Raw genomic sequence first — 23,121 nt, 5'->3', positions numbered from 1 at the left:
TGGCCCTACATTCCTCCTTAGAACACCTGGAGAATAAAGACGCATACATAAGGCTCCTTTTCATTGATTACAGCTCTGCCTTTAATACCATCATTCCCAATAAACTGATTCCTAAGCTCCACAACCTGGGCCTTAGCACTCAGATCTGCAGCTGGATCTTCAACTTCCTCACAGACAGGACCCAGGCTGTAAAAACAGGGGACAAGCTCTCCGCTACAATCACTCTGAGCACCGGTGCCCCACAAGGCTGTGTACTCAGCCCCCTGCTGTACTCACTGTACACCCATGATTGTGTAGCCAAGTTTCCATCAAACTCAATATATAAGTTTGCTGATGACACAACAATTGTAGGCTGTATCTCGGGTAATGATGAGTTTGAGTACAGAGAGGAAATTAAGAACCTGGTGGCATGGTGCGAAGACAATAACCTATCCCTCAACGTCAGCAAGATGAGGGAATTGGTTGTTGACTTCAGAAGGAGTAGCAGACGGCACAACCCAGTTTACATCGGTGGTGCACAAGTGGAACAGGTCAAAAGCTTTAAGTTCCTCGGGGTCAATATCACAAATGACCTGACTTGGTCCAACCAAGCAGAGTCCACTGCCAAGAAGGCCCACCAGGGTCTTTACTTCCTGAGAAAACTAAAGAAATTTGGCCTGTCCCCTAAAACCCTCACTAATTTTTATAGATGCACTGTAGAAAGCATTCTTCTAGGGTGCATCACAACCTGGTATAGAAGTTGTCCTGTCCAAGACTGGAAGAAGCTGCAGAAGATCGTGAACACGGCGCAGCACATCACACAAACCAATCTTCCATCCTTGGACTCACTTTACACCGCACGCTGTCAGAGCAGTGCTGCCAGGATAATCAAGGACACAACCCACCCAACCAACACACTTTTCATCCCTCTTCCCTCCGGGAGAAGGCTGAGGAGCTTGAAGACTCATATGGCCAGATTTGGGAGCAGCTTCTTTCCAACTGTGATAAGACTGCTGAACGGATCCTGACCCAGATCTGGGCCGTACCCTCCAAATATCCAGACCTGCATCTCAGTTTTTTTGCACTACCTTACTTTCCATTTTTCTATTTTCTATTTATGATTTATAATTTACATTTTTAATATTTACTATCAATTTGTAATCCAGGGAGCAGGAAGCGCAAAATCAAATATCGCTATGATGATTGTACGTTCTAGTATCAATTGTTTGGCGACAATAAATTATAAAGTATAAAGTATCAAGGTTGGGGAGCCAAGGGCTGTGTGGATAGTGCTGTAAAACTATACTGAAATAGGTGATCAGATATGATTTAGAAAGATCAGGGAACAGGCCCTGGTGATCAAAAGGCCTTCTCCACAGCCTATTTCTGATATTTTTCTCCTAGTGGAGATGGATCTTCTAACCATCAGGTATCCCATTATGTTTATTGAATTAGGGCTTTCAGTATCAGGAACCTCCAGCAACCCTTTCTTATTATGAAATCAATCAATTTCTTAGCCAAACATAAAGAAAAGCCGACAAAGGGAGTTTGAGTTATGAAACTTCTGCTTGGCCATCTCCAAGTAAAAGCAGAGTCTGCTTTAAACTGTCGGCTTTTCTTTCAAACTCCAGCAGTGAGCTACAGCATGAGTTGGAGATACTGTCAGCATGATGCCTGTCACTTCCAGCCCAGCGAGCCCACGCAGCGTAATTACACCCATGTGATCAATTCCCCTACTCTTTATGTCTTTGGAATATGGGAGGAAACTGGAGCACCCGAATGAGACCCATATGGTCAACGGGAATGTAGAAACTGCTTACAGGTAGCAGCTGAATTGAACCCTTATTGCTTGAACTGTAATAGCATTAAGATATACCACTACGTTTCTGTGCCCACAACTTTTGTTTTTAACAGTAAATGTTTGCTTAGATGATATTTGGTTTTGCTGAGGGGAAGAATGTAATCTGTAACACACGCAAAATGAAGGAGGAACTCGGCAGGTCAGGCAGCATCCATGGAAATGAACAGTTGATATTTTGATTGTTTGTTCATTTTCATGGATACTGCCTGACTTGCTGAGTGTCTCTAGCATTTTGTTTGTGTTGACCTGGATTTCCAGCATCTGCAGAATCTCTTTTATTTATAATGTAATCTGGCACTTCATGCCTACCTCCATTGCAGGGCTTGTACAGCTCAGTGAATGGATCATAATGTGAGATAGATTTCCTTGTATTGAATTTTAAAAGTCGAGCTCAAAGTTTCATACCTAATTGAATAGCAACTTTTACCTTTTGGAGATCAAACTTTTCTGAGGCATACAGCAGATTAAGCAGCATTGTGTAAAATATTTATTTCAAAATTCAATATGAACACTTAGACATTGAACCTATGTTGATTGTTTGTTGGACACATTTACACTACATTAATTGATTACAGTTCAAATGTTGTAAGATTTTTGAATCTTTGAACTTTAAAAATTTCCGTTCCTTAATGCTTTTTCCATCAACTCACGTGCTCTGGTTTATTTTACAAAGCATTACATTAACCCGTTATGCTGTGAATGTTATAGTTTTGGTGTGTAAACAGTTTTAGAGAGATGTAAGATGGAATACTAGCACTATTTAGAATATTTTTCAGTGAAATATGTTGGAAGCTTGCACACTGCCAGGAGAAATTGTGAGAGAGAATAAACACTTAAAGTATTGAAACTTACAAGGCTTCAGGCAGATCTATGGATGTGATATTAGCCCAAATAGTAGAGAGACAAAGAAGTCTGCAGATGATGGGATCCAAATATTCTGGAGATATTCATCATCTGTGGTGAGATTTTGATATTGATGAAACATAAACTATAGTTTAATTGCTCCTCTGTCATTTTTGCAGAACCTGTGAAAAAGAAAGCTGCAGTTTCTGACACGGCAAAAAAAGGTATTATCTATCCACTAAGAAAATGATTGGTCACATTCTGATCAGATAGTTGCCAATCAGAGATAATAAACTTCATTTAGATTATCATCAATATAGTCATTCCTTAATAAATTTATATGTTATTAAAATTGTAGTTGTAGCCTGTGACTGTCAGCTAATTTAAAGATCTCTCTTACTTACCTGACTTCCAGTCTCTGGGCCAATTAATGCACTCAGAGTCTTCTCTTGTCGTGCTTGGACATTACTGCTGCTGAAGTCTTTTGCAGTTTCTCCATTTACCAATTCCCCCACGTCTCTTGCACGTATTGCTGTTGGAGGACATTTCATTTTGACCCCTGCTTATCATAGGTCATTTTTAAAATTTTTGATTCTGAATATATTCACTAAAGACATTTATGCAATAAATGGGTAACAGAACTTCTTGTTCATGTTTTTACTTCCCATCTGGTCTTTTTTACTGAAGTGAGAGAAATATCAAGAATCTCACAGTTAAGTAGGAATTGAACTGAGCTGAATTGACTTTATTACTTACATCCTTCACAAAAATGAGGAATAAAATCTTTACATTACATCTCCATCTAAATGTGCAATGTGCAATTATAATAATTTGTAATAAATTGTATGTACAACAGGACAGGTGCATTTGGCTTTTCAGGAAGCTTTCAATAATTCCAATAAAGAAAGGTGGTCAATAAGTTAGAGAATGTGATAATATGGATAACATACTGACATAAATTGCGAGCTGGTTATCCGACAGAAAGTAGCAAGTGGGATTAAGTGAATATTTCTCCAGTCAGCAAGGAGCTTCTCATGAGATGCAACAGAGATCTGTGGTTTGGACCTCAACTGTTCACAGCTATATTGATAGTTTGTTTGAAGAGATTAAATGTCCTGTATCCAAATTTGCTAGTAGTAGAAATCAAGGTAGGTTTCTGAGTAGGGAGATCGATGTAAAGTATCTTCAAGGGAACATGAATAAGATAAATGGATGAACAAGAAGGAATATAATTTGAAAGTTGTAATGTCAACCACTGAAATACCCAAATCACAAGCAGGATATATTTTAGATATTGATGTGATGAATCTGAAAAGGACCCATGTATTCTTGTATACTAGTTACTAAATGTCAATTTACAGGTAAAACAAGTGATTGGGAAGCCAGATGGGAAGTATTTGAGTAGTGGATATGAAAGTTTTACTGCCATTGTGTTGGGCCTTGGTGACTGCAGCTGCACAAAGCTGTGCAGTTTGGATCTTTTTCCCTGATAAAAGATCAGCATGCCATCTCAAAAGAGTGAATCGAGAATTTGTTTGTAATATAAGAGGAGCTAGACTTTGCTAGACTTGTAGTGGTTAGAGCAGTAGGCCCTGAACTCATTGCAACCTATGGAATTTTGACTGAGTCACTCAAGCTGAGCCCACAGATATTAAGGCTGTCTATGGTGTCCTGTCTAAAGTGTCCCAGTCACAGAATAAGGGGTTGGCCATTTAGGAGTGTGATGAGGAGAAACATATACAAGCAGAGACAGTAATCCTTAGACAGAGAGCTGTGAGTGCTTATTCAATGAGTCTATTCAAAGTAGTGATCATTTACTTTCTGTGACATTGGGGAGCCAAGGGATGTGTGGATAGTGCAGTAAAACTGAATAGACGATCAGCTATGATTTAGAAGGATCATGGAACAGGCCCTAGTGATCAAAGTGCATTCTCCTAGCCTATTTCTGATATTTTCCTCCTGGTGGAGATGGATCTCCCAATCATCAGAAATCCCACAATCTTTATGTCTTCAGAAACAAAGACTTTGCAGCCTCCCTTATTATGAAATTGTTTAATTTCTTAGGCAAGCAGTAAAAAGAACTGACAAAACAAGTTTATGCTATGAATCCTTTGCTTGGCCATTTCCAAATAAAAGCAGAACCTTCAAACTGCCTGCTTTTCTTTCAAACTCGAGCAATCAGCTACTGCATGATTTGGAGATACTGCACGATACCATGTACTTCCAACTCATCGACCCCACACTGCCCAGTTACACCCATGTGATCAATTAACCTATTGATCCTTAAATCTTTGGAATCTGGAAGGAAGCCAGAGCAGCCGAATATGGTCAAGGAGAGAAGGTAGAAATTCCATACAGATAGCTGCTAAATCAAACTCTGGTTGCTCATAGAAACATAGAAAATAGGTGCAGGAGTAGGCCATTCGGCCCTTTGAGCCTGCACCGCCATTCAGTACAATCATGGCTGATCATCCAACTCAGAACCCTGTACCAGCCTTCCCTCCATACCCCCTGATCCCTTTAGCCACAAGGGCCATATCTAACTCCCTCTTAAATATAGCCAGTGAACTGGCCTCAACTGTTTCCAGTGGCAGAGAATTCCACAGATTCATCACTCTCTGTGTGAAGAAATTTTTCCTAATCTCAGTCCTAAAAGGCTTCCCCTTTATCCTCAAATTGTGACCCCCTCATTCTGAACTTCCCCAACATCGGGAACAATCTTCCTGCATCTAGTCTGTCCAATCCCTTTAGGATTTTATATGTTCCAATAAGATCCCCCCTCAATCTTCTAAATTCCAACGAGTATAAGCCTAGTTGATCCAGTCTTTCATCATATGAAAGCCCTGCCATCCCAGGAATCAATCTGGTGAACCTTCTTTGTACTCCCTCTATGGCAAGGATGTTTTTCCTCAGATTAGGGGACCAAAACTGCACACAATACTCCAGGTGTGGTCTCACCAAGGCCTTGTACAACTGCAGTAGTACCTCCCTGCTCCTGTACTCGAATCCTCTTGCTATGAATGCCAGCATACCATTCGCCTTTTTCGCCGCCTGCTGTACCTACATGCCCACCTTCAATGACTGGTGTATAATGACACCCAGGTCTCGTTGCACCTCCTCTTTTCCTAATTGGCCACCATTCAGATAATAAACTGTTTTCCTGTTTTTGCCACCAAAGTGGATAACCTCACATTTATCCACATTAAATTGCATCTGCCTTGAATTTGCCTACTCACCTGACCTATCCAAGTGTGGTAAACCATGTATATATGTTGTAACTCGGTTACCTGTCTGGACACACCCCTCTACTGACTGCCCCTGTGGCTCCTCCCACAGAGTCCTGTATAAAGGTGTTCGCCTTGCCCCTCCCCCTCAGTCCGGGTGCAGACACTCACTGTGGAGGTCGTATTGTACAGCGAATAAAAGCCATTCAGTATTTTACCAAACCTCAGTCTTTTGGAGTAATTGAAGGTGCTTCACCAAGTCACCCTGCATTTTCTTAGCATCCTCCTCACAGCTAATACTGCTGCCCAGCTTGGTGTCATCCGCAAACTTGGAGATGCTGCATTTAATTCCCTCATCTAAGTCATTAATATATATTGTAAACAACTGGGGTCCCAGCACTGAGCCTTGCGGTACCCCGCTGGTCACTGCCTGCCATTCTGAAAAGGTCCCATTTATTCCCACTCTTCGCTTCCTGTCTGCCAACCAATTTTCTATCCACATCAATACCTTAACCCCAATCTCATGCTTGAATGGGTTTAAGATAACTTTTTTTTAAAAAACACTAAGTACTTGTTTGGATGACAATTAGTTTTGGTGAGGTGAAGAATGTAATTTGGCAAAACACACAAAATGATAGAACAACTCAGCAGGACACTCAGCATCTATGGAAATGGATAACCAGTCAGTCTTTTTGATTCCTTTTTCATTTCCATGGACGCTGCCTGACCTGCTCAGTGTCTGCAGCATTTTATGTGCATTGCTCTGGATTTCCAGCATCTGCAGAATCTCTTGTGTCTATAATGAATTTCGTACATACCTGCATTGCCCGTCTTGTGCAGTGTAGTGAATGGATCATAATGAGAAATGGATTATCTGATTTCCTAGTATTGAATTTTAATAGCTAAAAGTTTGATACTTATTTGAATTACATCTTTACATTTTGGAGATCAAATGTTTCTGAGGCATACGGCAGATAAAATTATACTTCAAAATTTATTATCAGCACTTGGTTACTGAACCTATTTTGATTGTTTATTGCACACATTTACACTACATTAATGGGTTATGGTTCAGGTGTTGTCAGATTATTGAATCTTTGAACTTTAAACTCACAGCTCTCTGTCTAAGGATTACTGTAACTTTAATTTCTGTTTTTTAATGCTTTCTCTGTCACTCACATGGCCTAGTTTATTTTACAAAGCAATACATTAGCCCGTTATGTTGTGAATGTTATAGTCTTGGTATGTAAACAGTTTTAGAGAGATATAAGATGGAATACTAGCACCATGTAGAATATTTTTCAGTGAAATATGTTGGAAGTTTGCACACTGCCAGGAGAAATTGTGAGAGAGTAATCTTCTGGAGAATGAACACAAGCATTGGAACTCACAAGGCTTCGGGCACATCTACGGATGTGATATTAGCCCAAATAGTACAGAGACAAAGAAGCCTGCAGATGATGAGATCCAAATATACTGGAGATATTTGTCATCTGTGGCAAGATTTTGATAGTGATGAAAAATAAACGAAGTTTAATTGATCCCCTATTATTTTTGCAGAACCTGTGAAACAGAAAGCTACAGCTTCTGATATGGCGAAAAAAGGTATTTTCTATCCTTGAAGAATATGATTAGACATATTCTGATCAGATGGTTACCAATCAGAGACAATCAACTTCATTTAGATTGTCATCAATATTGTCTTTCCATAATTGAAAGACATGCCATTTTCTTAAATACAAATTTATATGTAAATATGTTGTTAAAATTGTAGTTGTAGCCTGTGATTGTCAGCTAATTTAAAGGTCTCCCTTACTTGCTTGACTTCTTGTCTCTGGGCCAAATAATGCACTCAGAGTCTTCTCTTGTTGTGCTTGGACATTACTACTGCTGAAGTTTGTTGCAGTTTCTCCATTTACCAATTCTCCCACTTCTCTTGCACGTACTGCTGTTGAAGGACACTCCATTTTGACCCCCGCTTATCATAGGTCATTTTTAAAAATTTTGATTCTGAATTAACTCAGTAAAGACATTTATACAATAGATGGGTAATAGAACTTCTTGTTCATGTTTTTTCTTTCCATCTGTTCTTTTTTACTGAAGTGAGATGAAATAACAAAATTCTCATGGTTAAGTAGGAATTGAATTGAATTGAATTGACTTTATTACTTACATCCTTCATGTACATGAGGAGTAAAAATCTTTACATTACATCTCCATTTAATTGTGCAATGTGGCAATTGTAGTCATTTGTAATAAATAGTATGTACAACAGGACAGGTGCATTTGGCTTTTCAGGAAGCTTTCAATAAAGTCCAATAAGGAAAGGTGGTCAATAAGTTAGAGAATATACTTTATACTTTATTGACGCCAAACAGTTGGTACTAGAACGTACAATCATCACAGCGATATTTGATTTTGCACTTCCCATTCCCTGGATTACAAATATTAAGTATTAACAATAGTAAAAATTAGTGAATATTAAAAATTTAAATTATAAATCATAAATAGAAAATGGAAAGTAAAGTAGTGCAAAAATATGATAATATGGATAATATACTGACATAAATTGCGAGCTGGTTATCCGACAGAAAGTAACGAGTGGGATTGAGTGAATATTTCTCCAGTCAGCAGGGAGCTTCTCATGGGATGCAACAGAGTTCTGTGGTTTGGACCTCAACTGTTCACATCTATATTGATAATTCGTCTGAAGAGATTAAAAGTCCTGTATCCAAATTTGCTATTAGTAGAGATCAAGGTAGGTTTCTGAGTAGGGAGATGGATGTAAAGTGTCTTCGAGGGAATATGAATAAGATAAAAATGAATGAACAAGAAGGAATACAATGTGAAAATTGTGATGTTATCCACTGAAATGTCCAAGTCACAAGCAGGGTATATTTTTAAATCTTGATATGATGAATCTCAAAAGAACCCATGTGTTCTTGTATACTAGTTTCTAAATGTCAATTTACAGGTAAAACAAGTGATTAGGAAGGAAAATGGGAAGTATTTGAGTAGTGGATATGAATGTTTTACTGCCATTGTGTTGGGTTTTGGTGACTGCAGCTGCACAAAGCTGTGCAGTTTGGATCTCTTTCCCTGATAAAAGATCAGCATGCCATCTCAAAAGAGTGAATCGAGAATTTGTTTTGTGATATAAGGGGAGCTAGACTTTACTAGACTTGTCGTGGTTACAGCAGTAGGCAGTGAATTTACTGCAACCTATGGAATTTTAACTGAGTCCCTCAAGCTGTGCCCACAGATATTAAGACTGTCTATGGTGTCCTGTCTATAGAGTCACAGTCACAGAATAAGGGGTTGGCCGTTTAGGACTGTGATGAGTAGAAACTTATACACACGGAGACAGTAATCCTTTGACAGAGCTGTGAGGGCTTATTCAATGAGTTTATTCAAAGCAGTGATCATTTTTTTTGTGAGGTTGGGGAACCAAGGGATGTGTGGATTGTGCAGTAAAACTGAATAGACGATCAGCTATGGTTTAGAAGCATCGTGGAACAGGCCCTAGTGATCAAAATGCATTCTTCTGGCCTACTTCTGTTATTTTCCTCCTGGTTGAGACGGATCTTCCAATCATCAGAAATTCCACAATGTTTACTGTATTCGGTGTCTTCAGTAACAAACACTTTGCAACCTCCCTTATTATGAAATTGTTTAATCTCTTCGGCTAATCTCCTGTAATTTACAAGGCTTTAGGCAGAAATATGGACATGATATTCACCCAAATAATAATAATATCAAAAAAGCTGCAAATGATGGGATCCAAATGTTCTGACTATATTCACCAACTGTGGAAAGATTTTGATATTGATGTCAATGAAATTACAGTTTAATTGTTCCTCTGTCATTTTTGCAGAACCAGTAAAAAAGGAAGCTTTGGCTTCTGGTACGGCCAAGAAAGGTATTTTTTTTAGCCCTAGGAATACGTTTGCTCATATTTCTGACCAGTTTCTCGATTTTTCAATTGCCCCATTACTGTTCCACTTCCTGTTGCTGGGGGACACTCCATTTTGGCCCATGCCTATCACAGGCCATTCTTTAAAATTTTGTTTCTAAATTTACTTTCTAAAGGAGGGGTGATAGAACTGTAGCAACGGGGGGGGGGGGGGAAACGAAAACCCAATTAATTGCTGCTGCAGTCGACCTTACAGATTTGTTATTGTTACATGACATGCCCTCACTCCAATTATGGTTGCTCCAAAAGTTGAGGATATGTATTTAACAGATTACTCCAAGTTTCACCTGTCGCCTGGAATTTCTCTCTCCCCTCCCACCACCTCAGCTTTATTTCTCCAGTCCTGCCGAAGGGTTTTGGCCCGAAACACCGACTGTACTCTTTTCCATAGGTGCTGCCTGGTCTGTTGAGTTTCTCCAGCATTTTATGTGTGTTGCTTGGATTTCCAGCAACTGCAGGCTTTTTCTTGTTTGTGATATGTATTCAAACTTTTATTAACAATTAGTAAACATGCAATCTTGAAGCAGTGAAAAATAAGATTATCCAAGTGTAAGCTAAGTGTAAATGGCTATTATTGAGTGGTCAGCAAAAGGTAGGATATTCGTCAACTCCTGGGTACTACAAACTGCCCAGAACAAAGCATGAGCTTATTCTCTTCACTTTTACCGCGTCCCCACTCATCTGAATAGTTACCATAACAAGCATAATAAATGCACAACACAGAATACAATACAGATAGAGAACAAATGCATGCCTCGTGCACAAACTATTCAAGAGAAATGCCTTTATTTTGCATCTGACAGAAATGTCAAGAATCTCACAGATAAGTAGGAAGTGCTGCAACTAGATTTTCAGTAAGCTTTTCCCAACAAAGAAAATTTGTCAAGAATTAGAGAACATGGAGATGGAGAGATAATATATTGATAAGAATTGAAACAGCTTATTGTCTGGTAATTTGGCTGAGAAGACTAACTGTCATGTACCCAAGTTTAAGCAATGGTAAGGAGATTGAAGGTGAAACGATTGCTGCAGTGCAGCACTTTTTTTGAAGAGAACTGTTTTGGAAATTTGAACACTGCCAGGAAGGATGGTGAGACTGTAATCTTCAGGAGAATAAACACTTTAACTGTTGGAATTTACAAGCCTTCAGGCAGAGATATGGGATGTGAAATTAACCTAAGTAGTTGAATGGCAGAATTAAAAAATGCAGGTGATGAAAGACAAGAATAAAATCCAAATGTTGTGAAAATATTCACTTTTTGTGGAGATAATTTTGATACTGGTGGCAATGAAATTATAGTTTAATTGTTCCTATGTCACTTTTGCAGAACCAGTGAAACAGAAAGCCGCAGCTTCTGATATGGCAAAGAAAGGTATGATTTGTCTTGTAAGAATATGATCTTGTCACACTTCTTATCTGTCAGATGCGCACTATAGACAATAAACTTCACTTTGTCTAGCAGTAACATTTTCATTCCACAATTTAAAGATCTGGATCTCTGATTTTTATCTGAATACTTGTCTTTAAAATTGTCATTATAAAATGTACAGTGGGAATTTTCCAGTGTATATACTTGCCTGCTCATGATTTTTGCTGTAGAACTCCCATCAAAGGAGGCACTTTGTGTCTCAACCATTTTCCAGTTTCTCACTTACATTGGACAGATCCGGCAATTAACTGAAGTACTGTGGATTCTGGTTAAACAGGCCATCATTTAATCAAGGCAGCCGCTTATTTGGGGCAAATCTTAAAGAACAAAGACAAACCAAGGAAATAGCTGGGATTCCCTTTGTTTATTTGGGATGACAAGCTGCTTAATTGGGGCAGACAACAGCTGTCGAGCATTTTCTAACTAGCGTTAGTCACGTGTACATCGTGTATGCTAGGACCCTGTGTTGATTCTGTTCATTTACAGTCAATGAAAAGAACACAGCAGTGTACACTGGATGAATTCCTCTCTCAGTAACTATTAGGAACGAATACACAGTTTATAGTACAGTACTGGTTTTGGTAGTGTTCTACTTCAGTATTTCATTTAAATGTATAAAAGATGGGAGGAGAAGATGGCAGCACGACGCAGCACGCGCGGCCGCTCCAAAATGATATCGTATTTGTAGGTAGGTACCGTGCACAATCCTTATTTGACGGAGACAGATGTGAGAAGCATGGAGGAACATCTAATCTAATTCGTTATGCAGTTAGATGTTAATTTGTCTTTTTTATACCCTTTTAATATTTCCATGAAACTTGAGCTGATTAGGGCAGCCACTTATTTGGGCCAAAGTGTACTGGTCTCACTGTGTCCCAATTAAACAGGACCCACTGTACTTTGACCAAATATTGTGGCTGTAAACTAATCAGCATAGTTGGTTGTTTTCATGGTGCATAATTTCCAGCTATTTCTATGTACCCCCTTATCTGTTTAATGACAACATCTGTTCTCTTGGCCTAATAATGTCTCACAGGGTCTCCACTTGTCCTCTGGACATTGCTATAACTGGGGCTTGTTGCAGCTTCCTGATTTTCCCCATTTTCCCATTCCTGCAGCTATCACTGCTACTGACCCCCGCCTATCACAGGGCATTCTTTAAAATCTCATTTCTGAATTTACTCATACTGAAGGTAGGAACCAAAATGAGTTAAGGGCATCCTTTAACTTACGGCTGCTCTTTGTTACTAAAGCAAGAGAAATGTCACAGGTGAGTGCAAGCCAATGGGTGTGGCACTACTACTACCTCGACTCAGGCCTAGGCAAAAAAAAATGGGTGTGGCACATTTGGGGTTAATGTTAATGCCTCACAGTCCTTCGACTTGCCATGCGAATGTTACTACCAGTGGGGGCTGGTTCTTCCTGATATTCCCATTTCCTATTCCGGTAGCTTTCAGTGTTACTATTGCCTGCTCAGAGTTGTCCTTCTCTGTCACTTGAAAGTGGCATTTCTGAAGTTTCTAGAGAGCCAGCAGTGTCTCCTGTACCTGATAAAGTGGCCACTGACTGTATGCTTGTGACCTTCTGCCCATTCACTTCAAGGTTCGATGTGCCGTGTTCAGAGAAGTTCCTCTGCACACCACTGTTGTAACGTGTGTTTACTTGAGTTGCTGTCACTTTCTTATCAGCTTGAAGCAGTCTGGCCATTCTCCTCTGATCTCTCTTAAGTCATTTTCACCCACAAAAATACTGCTCCCTAGATGTCTTTCCTTGCTTTTTCGCACTGCTCTCTGCAAACCCTAGAGACTGTTGTGTTAGAAAATCCCAGGAGATGAGCATTTTCTGAGAAACTTAAACCATCCCACCTGGTACCATGATCAAAGTCACTTAGATCACATTTCTTCCACACTCTGATATTTGGTTCGAACAACTGAACCTCTTGACCATGCTTTATGCATTCACTTGCTGCCATATGATTGGCTTTTAAGATATTTGCATTAATAGTGTATCTAATAAAGTGGCCACAGAGTGTGAAGTCATACATAAAATCAGTTTTTAACCTGCAAGCATGGCATAGCACTTTTAGCTAGAGGGTGGTGAATCTATGGAATTTGTTGCCACGGGCGGCAGTGGAGGCCAAGTCATTGGGTGTATTTAAGGCAGAGATTGATAGGTATCTGAGTAGCCAGGGCATCAAAGGTTATGGTGAGAAGGTGGAGGAGTGGGACAAAATGGGAGAATGGATCAGCTCATGATAAAATGGCAAAGAAGACTCGATGAGCCGAATGGTCAACTTCTGCTCCTTTGTCTTATGGTCTTATGGTCTAATGATAATATGGGTTCTCCTGCTGCTTAAACTGGGAACTAGAAGCTATTTATTCTGACATCTATAGGAGAAAAATGCTAGAATCTATTTTTTAAGGAAGAAGGAATAGGATAGTTGGAAAATAATTGGATTGATCTAACATTTTGGATAGAGCACAAGACCCAGTTTCACCAGCCCTCCCCCACCCCACCTCTGTCACATCCAGGTTGGCGACTCCCAGAGTCAGGTCTGTGAAGTCCAGAAGTTGAAGCACAGAGTTGTGATAAGTCTTGTGATAAGGTGGGTCCCGGGCTTGATACCAAGGTTGAAGCATGTAGGTTAAAGACTGAAGTCGGCAAGTCTGGAGGTCAAGGTCCAGCATTCAAAGCCCCTGGGTCACATGTCCGGAAGTCAGAGGCTGATGTGAGTGATTCTGAGAGTTCAGGCCAAGGACTGGGAGTGGGGAGGCTTGTTGTCTGTGAGACTGAGAGTCCAGGCCGAGGACTCTAGAGGTGATCTATCCTGGGGTAGGAGGCCTGAGTGGGTGGGTGGGTGAGAGGGTGGGGAAGGGCCTAGTCTTGCTGTTGTTGTCTTGTTTTGTTGTTGTTGTTGTTGTTGCTTGTGTTGTTCTGCTGAATATTGTGGGCGTGCTGTGTTGGTGCCAGAATGTGTGGTGACAGTTGCAGGCTGCTCTCAACACGTCGTAAGGTTGTGTTGGTTGTTAACACAAACAGTACTCTTCACTGTATGTTTCAACATACATATGATAAATAAATGACTTGGAAGAAACATCGTGTTTAACAAATCTCTTAATAATATTCTGATGAGTGACAAGGATAAGGGCAAACCAGTTGATGTGCTGTATATAAACTTTCAGAATCCCTTACACATTATTAAACAAAATTTTGTTCATAAGATGAAATGAAGTGTGGATTCATTAATGGACAGGAGAAAGGGGACAGTTGATTAGTTAATGGACAGGAAACATGAGTTGGGAGATGGCATACAGATTAATACTGCGTCCCCAGATATTCACGTTCTCTGTCAAAGATGAGAGGGCCAAACATATTTGATCCAAATTTGCAGATGATATAAATCAGAGTGGAGGAGTGAGTTGTCAGTAAGATACAGAGAAGCTGTATGGACAGGTTAGGTAAATGGGCAAGTACAAAGCATAATGAATGTAGAGTGGGGAAAAAAGTGATGTCATTTGCTGGAGTTGGAAAAAGACATGTAAAGAATTTTGAGTGGTGGAATGGTGTGGGAGGGATCACTTGCTCCTGAATGTGGCCAAAGCCAGGGAGATGGTGATTGATTTTAGGAGGAAGAGGACTATGACGAGTCCTGTATACATTCTGGGAGAAGAAGTTGCAATGGTGATGCTTTTTTTTTTGCTAGTGGGCGGAGGATACTCGTTGCTTGCTGCCGCTTACGCGTGTGAAGGAGGGAAACTGGGGGGGGACTTCGGGGTTCTTACATTTAACTGTCATTCATTCTTTGGGGCACTCCTCTGTTTTTGTGGATGTTTGTGAAGAAAAAGCATTTCAGGATACATATTGTTTGCATTTCTCTGACATTAAATTTTGAACTTTGAACTTTTGAACCTTTGGTGAAGGAGTACAAATACTTGGGTGTTCATCTTGTCAAGAGACTTGACTGGAAAGCCAACACCAACCTGTTTACTTGAAGAGAATGAGCAGACTATACTTTCTAAGGAAGTTGAGACCCTTTGATGTGTGCAGCAGGATGATGGAGATCTTTTACAAGTCTTTTGTAGTGAGTGCAGTCTTCTTTGCTGCCTTACGTTGGGGGAGCAGCATAGGTGCTGGTGACGCAAAAAGACAAAATAAACTCATCAGAAAGGGCTAGAACCATCCTTGGCTACAACCCAGACTCTTTGGAGTTAGCGTTGGAGAGGACGTCGCTAAACAAATTGTTATCCATTGTGGACAATCTGACACATCCTCTGCATGACCTATTGAATAAGCAGCAGAGCACCCTTTTTAACAGGATCATTCAGCTCCACCATCACATGGATCGTAACAGAAAACCTTCCCTACCAAATGCAACAAGCATACACAACAGTTCATTTCTGTGTGACAATATTAAAAGTAAATTTATTATTGAAGTATGTATGTGTCACCGTATACTATCCTGAGATTCATTTTCTTTCAGATGAGCTGCCGGTGACTAATGCTGTTCTGCAGGGATCGTTGTTGGGATCACTTCTTGATAATGATTTGGATGATGGAATTCATGGCTTTGTGACCAAGTTTACAGACAATACTAAAATAGGTGAAGGAGGGGGTAGTGTTGAGGAAGCAGGGAGTCTGCAGAAGGACTTAGACCGATTAGAATGGGTAAATAGTGTATGGTAATGCAGTTTGGTAGAAGGAATAAAGACATAGACTATTTACTAAATGTGGAGAAAATTCAAAACTCTGAGGTGCAGAGGAACTTGGGGATAACGCATCTCCCCCATTTCACATACATCTGCTCTCACTCCATCCTCCCGCCACCCCACTAGGAATAGGGTTCCCCTGGTCCTCACCTACCACCCCACCAGCCTCCGCGTCCAACATATTATTCTCCGTAACTTCCGCCACCTCCAACGGGATCCCACCACTAAGCACATCTTTCCCTACCCCCCTCTCTCTGCATTCCGCAGGGATCACTCCCTACACAACTCCCTTGTCCATTCGTGCCCCCCATCCCTCCCCACTGATCTCCCTCCTGGCACTTATCCGTGTAAGTGGAACAAGTGCTACACATGCCCTTACACTTCCTCCCTTACCACCATTCAGGGCCCCAAACAGTCCTTCCAGGTGAGGCAACACTTCACCTGTGAGTCGACTGGGATGATATACTGCGTCCGGTGCTCCCGATGTGGCCTTTTATATATTGGCGAGACCCGACGCAGACTGGGAGACCGCTTTGCTGAACATCTACGCTCTGTCCGCCAGAGAAAGCAGGATCTCCCAGTGGCCACACATTTTAATTCCACATCCCATTCCCATTCTGACATGTCTATCCACGGCCTCCTCTACTGTAAAGATGAAGCCACACTCAGGTTGGAGGAACAACATCTTATATTCCGTCTGGGTAGCCTCCAACCTGATGGCATGAACATCGACTTCTCTAACTTCCGCTGATGCCCCAGCTCCCCCTCGTACCCCATCTGTTACTTATTTTTATACACACATTCTTTCTCTCACTCTCCTTTTTCTCCCTCTGTCCCTCTGAATATACCCCTTGCCCATCCTCTGGGTTCCCCCGCCCCTTGTCTTTCTTACCGGACCTCCTCTCGTATCCCTTTTGCCTATCACCTGTCCAGCTCTTGGCTCCATCCCTCCCCCTCCTGTCTTCTCCTATCATTTTGGATCTCCCCCTCCCCCTCCAACTTTCAAATCCCTTACTCACTCTTCCTTCAGTTAGTCCTGACGAAGGGTCTCGGCCTGAAACGTCGACTGCACCTCTTCCTAGAGATGCTGCCTGGTCTGCTGCGTTCACCAGCAACTTTTATCTGTGTTGCTTGAATTTCCAGCATCTGCAGAATTCCTGTTGTTTTGTTTGGGCATCCTTGTACAGGATTCCCTAAAGGTTAACTTGCTGGTTGAGTCATAGAGACATTGAAAAGTACAGCACAAAAACAGGCCTTTCAGCCCATCTAGTCCATGCCAGGCCATTTAAACTGCCTACTCTCATCAATCAGGATGGTAATAGTATGCATAGCTCTCCATAACCTTGCTGTCCATGTCCCTATCCAAACATCCCTTAAACATTGAAATTGAGTATGCATGCACCACTTGTGCTGGCAGCTCATTCCATTATCTTACAGCCCTCTGAGTGAAGAAATTTCCCCGCATGTACCACTTAAACTTTTCATCTATCAACCTTAATATTTGACCTCTCATTTTAGTCTCATCCGATCTCAGTGGAAAAAGCCTGCTTGCATTTTCCCTATCTATACCCCTCATAATTTTGTATAGCTCTATCATCTCCTCTCAATCCTAACATTCAATCTTTCCACATAATTCAGGTCCCCTGGACCCGGGTCGATGGTAAAGAAGGTAATACAATGGTAACATTCATTTTGAATGGACGGGAATACAAAAGCAAGGATATAATGCTGAGACTTTATAAGGCATTGGTCAGACTGCACTTGGAGTATTGTGAGCAGATTTGGACCCCTTATCTAAGAAGAGATGTGCTGGCATTGAGAGGGTCTAGAGAAGGTTCAGGGGAATGATTTCAGGAATGAAGGGGTTAATGTGTGAGGAGCGTTTGATCACTCTGGGCCTGTACTCACTGGAGTTTAGGAGAATGAAGGGGTTCTCATTGAAACCTATTGAATATTGAAAGGCCTGGATAGAGTGGATGTGCAGAGGATGTTTCCGATAGTGTATAAGTCTCGGACCAGAGGACATCATCTCAGAATAGAAAGATGTCCTTTAAAATGGAGATGAGGAGGAAATTCTTTCGCCAGGTGGTGTGTCATATATAACCATATAACAATTACAGCACGGAAACAGGACATCTCAGTCCTTCTAGTCCATGCCGAACTCCTACTCTCACCTAGTCCCACCGACTTGCACTCAGCCCATAACCCTCCATTCCTTTCCTGTCCATATATCTATCCAATTTAACTTTAAATGACAACATCAAACCTGCCTCAACCACTTCTGCTGGAAACTCATTCCACACAGCTACCACTCTCTGAGTAAAGAAGTTCCCCCTCATGTTACACCTAAACTTTTGCCCTTTAACTCTCAATTCATGTCCTCTTGTTTGAATCTCCCCCACTCTCAATGGAAAAAGCCTATCCACGTCAACTCTATCTATCCCCCTCATAATTTTAAATACCTCTATCAAGTCCCCCCTCAACCTTCTACGCTTCAAAGAATAAAGACCCAACGTGTTCAACCTTTCTCTGTAACTTGGGAAATGAAACCCACGTAACATTCTAGTAAATCTTCTCTGTACTCTCTCAATTTTGTTGACATCTTTCCTATAATTCAATGACCAGAACTGTACACAATATTCCAAATTTGGCCTCACCAATGCCTTGTACAATTTCAACATTACATCCCAACTCCTATACTCAATGCTCTGAGTTATAAAGCCCAGCGTACCAAAAGCTTTCTTCACTACCCTATCCACATGAGATTCCACCTTCAGGGAACTATGCACCATTATTCCTAGATCCCTCTGTTCTACTGCATTTTTCAATGCCATACCATTTACCATGTATGTCCTATTTTGACTAGTCCTACCAAAATGTAGCACCTCACATTTATCAACATTAAACTCCATCTGCCATCTTTCAGACCACTCTTCTAACTGGCCAAAATCTCTGCAAGCTTTGAAAACCTACTTCATTATCTACAGCTCCACCTATCTTAGTATCATCTGCATACTTACTCATCCAATTTACCACCCCATCATCCAGACACCGTCCTCCAATCTGACATACAGTTATCCACCACTACTCTCTGCCATCTCCCATCCAGCCACTGCTGAATCCATTTTACTACTTCAATATTAATACCTAATGATTGAACCTTCTTAACTAATCTTCCGTGTGGAACCTTGTCAAAGGCCTTACTGAAGTCCATATAGACAACATCTACCAATTTACCCTCGTCAACTTTCCTAGTAAACCTCTTTAAAAAATTCAATAAAATTTGTCAAACATGACCTTCCACGCACAAATCCATGTTGACTGTTCCTAGACCTGAGGAGAACATAAAATATTACAGCATATTGCAGGCATTTCAACCCATGATGTTGTACTGACCTTTTAACCTGTTCAAAGATCAATCCAGCCCTTCCCTCCTACACAGCCCTCTATTTATCTGGCATACATGTGCACATCTGAAAGTTTTTTAAATGCCCCGAATGTATCTGTCTCTACCATCACTCCTGGCAGGGCATTCCACACATCCACCACTCTCTGTGTATATATAAGAAACCACATACCTCTGACAGGCCCGCTAAATCTTCTTCCAAGCACCATAAATTATAATCAGAATTAGAATCAGGTTTATTATCACCGGCATGTGACGTGAAATTTGTTAACTTAGCAGCAGCAGTTCAATATAATACATAATATAGCAGCAAAAAAAATTAAAAATAATAATAATATACAAGTAAATCAATTACGTAAATTGAATAGATTTTTAAAAACGTGCAAAAACAGAAATACTGTATATTAAAAAAAAGTGAGGTAGTGTCCAAAGATTCAATGTCTACAGTATTTAGGAATCAGATGCCAGAGGGGAAGAAGCTGTTCCTGAATCACTGAGCGTTCTGACTTCTGTACCTTCTATCTGATGGCAACAATGAGAAAAGGGCATGTGCTGGGTGTCCTTAATAATGGACGCGGCCTTTCTGAGACACTGCTCCTTGAAGATGTCCTGGGTACTTTTTAGGTTAGTACCCAAGATGGAGCCGAATAAATTTACCACCCTCTGCAGCTTCTCACAGTCCCTCCTGTGCAGTAGCCCCCCATACCAGACAGTGATGCAACTTTTCAGAATGCTCTCCACGGCACATCTATAGAAGGTTTTGAGTGTTTTTATTGACATACCAAATTTCTTCAAACTCCTAATGATGTATAGTCACCGTCTTGCCTTCTTTATAGCTGCATCAATACGTTGGGACCAGATTAGGTCCTCAGAGATCTTAACACCCAGGAACTTGAAACTGCTCACTCTTTCCATTTCTGATCTGTGGATTGGTATGTGTTCCTTCGTCTTACCCTTCCTGAAGTCCACAATCAGCTCTTTCTTCTTACTGACATTGAGTGCAAGGTTGTTGCTGGGATACCACTCTACTAGTTGGGTATATCTCGCTCCTGTACGCCCTCTCGTCTCTATTTGAGATTCTACCAATAATGGTTGTATTGTCAGCAAATTTATAGATGGTATTTGAGCTATGCCGAGACACACGGTCATGGGTATAGAGAGAGCAGAGCAGTGGGCTAAGCACACACCTCTGAGGTGCGCCAGTGTTGATCGTCAGCGAGGAGGAGAAATTATCACTAATCCGCACAAATTGTGATATTCCAGTGAGGAAGTCTAGGATCCAATTGCAGACAGAAGTACAGTTGCCCAGGTTCTGTATCTTATCAATTAGGATTGTTGGATTGATGATGGTAAATGCTGAGCTATAGTCGATGAGGGGTGTATGGGGTGGTTGGGTCCTGACTAAATATCAGGAAATGCCAATCGCGATTATATAGCTTCCCCCACCCAAGACAACTCCACCTTCACATAGGACTTAGGTCTGGGTGCACCCTGTCTCGCTGAAGGAGCTCTGTCTATGGCAAGTGTTTGGTGCCAGAAAAATAACCGGACCAATCGTGGTGTTGTCAAATAAAATCACTGGAGTCTCCAGCAGCAGGGAAATGGATTCCAAGCTTTGGTGGAGGATTGTCTTTGTACAACAACAGCAAAGATTGGGCGACATCTAGTGTATGAATTCCAGTTGGGAACACCGGTAGAGGTCAAATGCTCTAGTTAGATGAGCACTGCGGCAACAGAAGGCAATAGTAAACCACTGTTGTAATTTCTGCCTAGTCAATCATGGAAAGAAACAAAAGAAGGAAGCCAGACAACAGGGTGAATAGAGATGATTCTAATCAACAGAACAACACCTCGCTCGGTAGGGGTAGTCATGGGCTGCAGGTGACACCAGACCGTTATCCAGAGACTGTTAGCACTAGGGAAAGGCCAAGGGTAGTAACATGGAACATCCGTACACTTTACCAGAAAGGAAAGTTGGACAACACATTAAATGAAATGGAAAGGTTGGAAGTCGATGTTTTAGGCCTGTCAGTGGACCGACAGTGGTAAATTCACTAAGAATAGTTCTCTGATAATGTATTCTGGAGGTCAACAGCATATGTATGGAGTTGGAGTTATTTTAAACAAACAAGTATCAAAATGTCTTATGGGATATTGGGCGATATCTGACCGGCTGCTTATAGTTAAATTGAGGGGTAACCCTTTTAACACTAGCATAATCCAAGCCTATGCGCCAGCAAATGATGCGGATGAAGAGGATATCAACAGGTTTTATGAAGATCTTGACAGTGCTTATGAGCAATGTCAATCTCAGAATATAAAACTAGTCATGGGAGATTTTAACTCCAAAGTTGGCCAGGAAAGGGTTGATAACCCTTTTGGATTAGGGAAGAAAAATGAAAATGGAGAAAGGTTTACTGATTGGTGTGTCAGAGACAACCAAGTGATCACCAATACTTGGTATAAAAACCACCCACATAGATTGTGTACTTGGATTAGCCCTGGAAATAGAACTAGGAATCAAATAGAATTCTTTACCATCAATGAACGCTTTAGAAATAATATCACAAATTCTAAAGCCCACCCAGGAGCAGACTGTGGTTCAGGTCACCATCCAGTAATAACCACTATCAATACAAAATTAAAGAAACTGAAACGTGGAAAAAAGAGAAGTATATGTTGGGAGAACTTAAAAATGATAGCGTACTTAAGCAACAATTGAAAACAGCTATAGAAGAACACTTCAACGAAAACGAAACAACACCTATTTGGGACAGATTTAAATATGCTGTACAGCAATCGGCGGAGGAGATAATCCCAGTACAAGAAATCCAACACACCAACAAGGGGTGGATAAACCAAGAAATTCAAGATCTGATGGAACAAAGGTGGTTAGTGAAGAATAATGAAGTACAATACAGAGAGCTGGACAGACAGATCAGACAATTGTGCAATATTGCAAAGGAAGAATGGCTGAATCAAAAATGCAATGAAGTAGAAGGCCATATTAACAACAGCAAAGAAATGCACAAAAAAATTAAGGAAATTACTGGAATTAAGAAAACCTCCTATACAGGATGCATAGGATCAGCAGACAGATTCATACTGACAGATCCAAATAAGGTATGTGAGAGGTGGATTTAGCATATAGAACAGCTTTCTGAAGATAATAGAGGGGAACCCCCAGATAATAAACACCCTAATTCTGTCCCACCTATTAACCATATAACAATTACAGCATGGAAACAGGCCATCTCAGCCCTTCTAGTCCATACCGAACTCTTACTCTCACCTAGTCCCACCAACCTGCACTCAGCCCATAACCCTCCATTCCTTTCTTGTCCATATATCTATCCAATTTAACTTTAAACGACAACATCAAACCTGCCTCAGCCACTTCTGCTGGAAGCTCGTTCCACACAGCTACCACTCTCTGAGTAAAGATGTTCCCCCTCATATTACCCCTAAACTTTTGCCCTTTAACTCTCAACTCATGTCCTCTTGTTTGAATCTCCCCAACTCTCAATGGAAAAAGCCTATCCACGTCAACTCTATCTAACCCCCTCATAATTTTAAATACCTCTATCAAGTCCCCCCTCAACCTTCTACATTCCAAAGAATAAAGACCCAACTTGTTCAACCTTTCTCTGTAACTTAGGTGATGAAACCTAGGTAACATTCTAGTAAATTTTCCCTGTA

General features: G+C 40.9%; 1 protein-coding gene across 1 annotated transcript in view; it reads left to right on the top strand.

The window, feature by feature from the left end:
* Positions 1–23,121, top strand: part of LOC134338322 (triadin-like) — a 426,556-nt gene that overhangs the window by 248,662 nt on the left and 154,773 nt on the right. The window contains exons 22-25 of the mRNA XM_063034074.1: positions 2,863–2,907; positions 7,468–7,512; positions 9,782–9,826; positions 11,209–11,253. Coding sequence (XP_062890144.1) covers positions 2,863–2,907; positions 7,468–7,512; positions 9,782–9,826; positions 11,209–11,253 — 180 coding nt within the window. The remainder of the gene's footprint in view (positions 1–2,862; positions 2,908–7,467; positions 7,513–9,781; positions 9,827–11,208; positions 11,254–23,121) is intronic.

The sequence above is a fragment of the Mobula hypostoma genome, chromosome 2, assembly GCF_963921235.1.
Source record: "Mobula hypostoma chromosome 2, sMobHyp1.1, whole genome shotgun sequence".
NCBI classification, from domain to species: Eukaryota; Metazoa; Chordata; class Chondrichthyes; order Myliobatiformes; family Myliobatidae; genus Mobula; species Mobula hypostoma.
The sequence above is the reverse complement of the archived record's forward strand: the minus strand, read 5'-3'. Positions and strand labels throughout refer to the sequence as shown.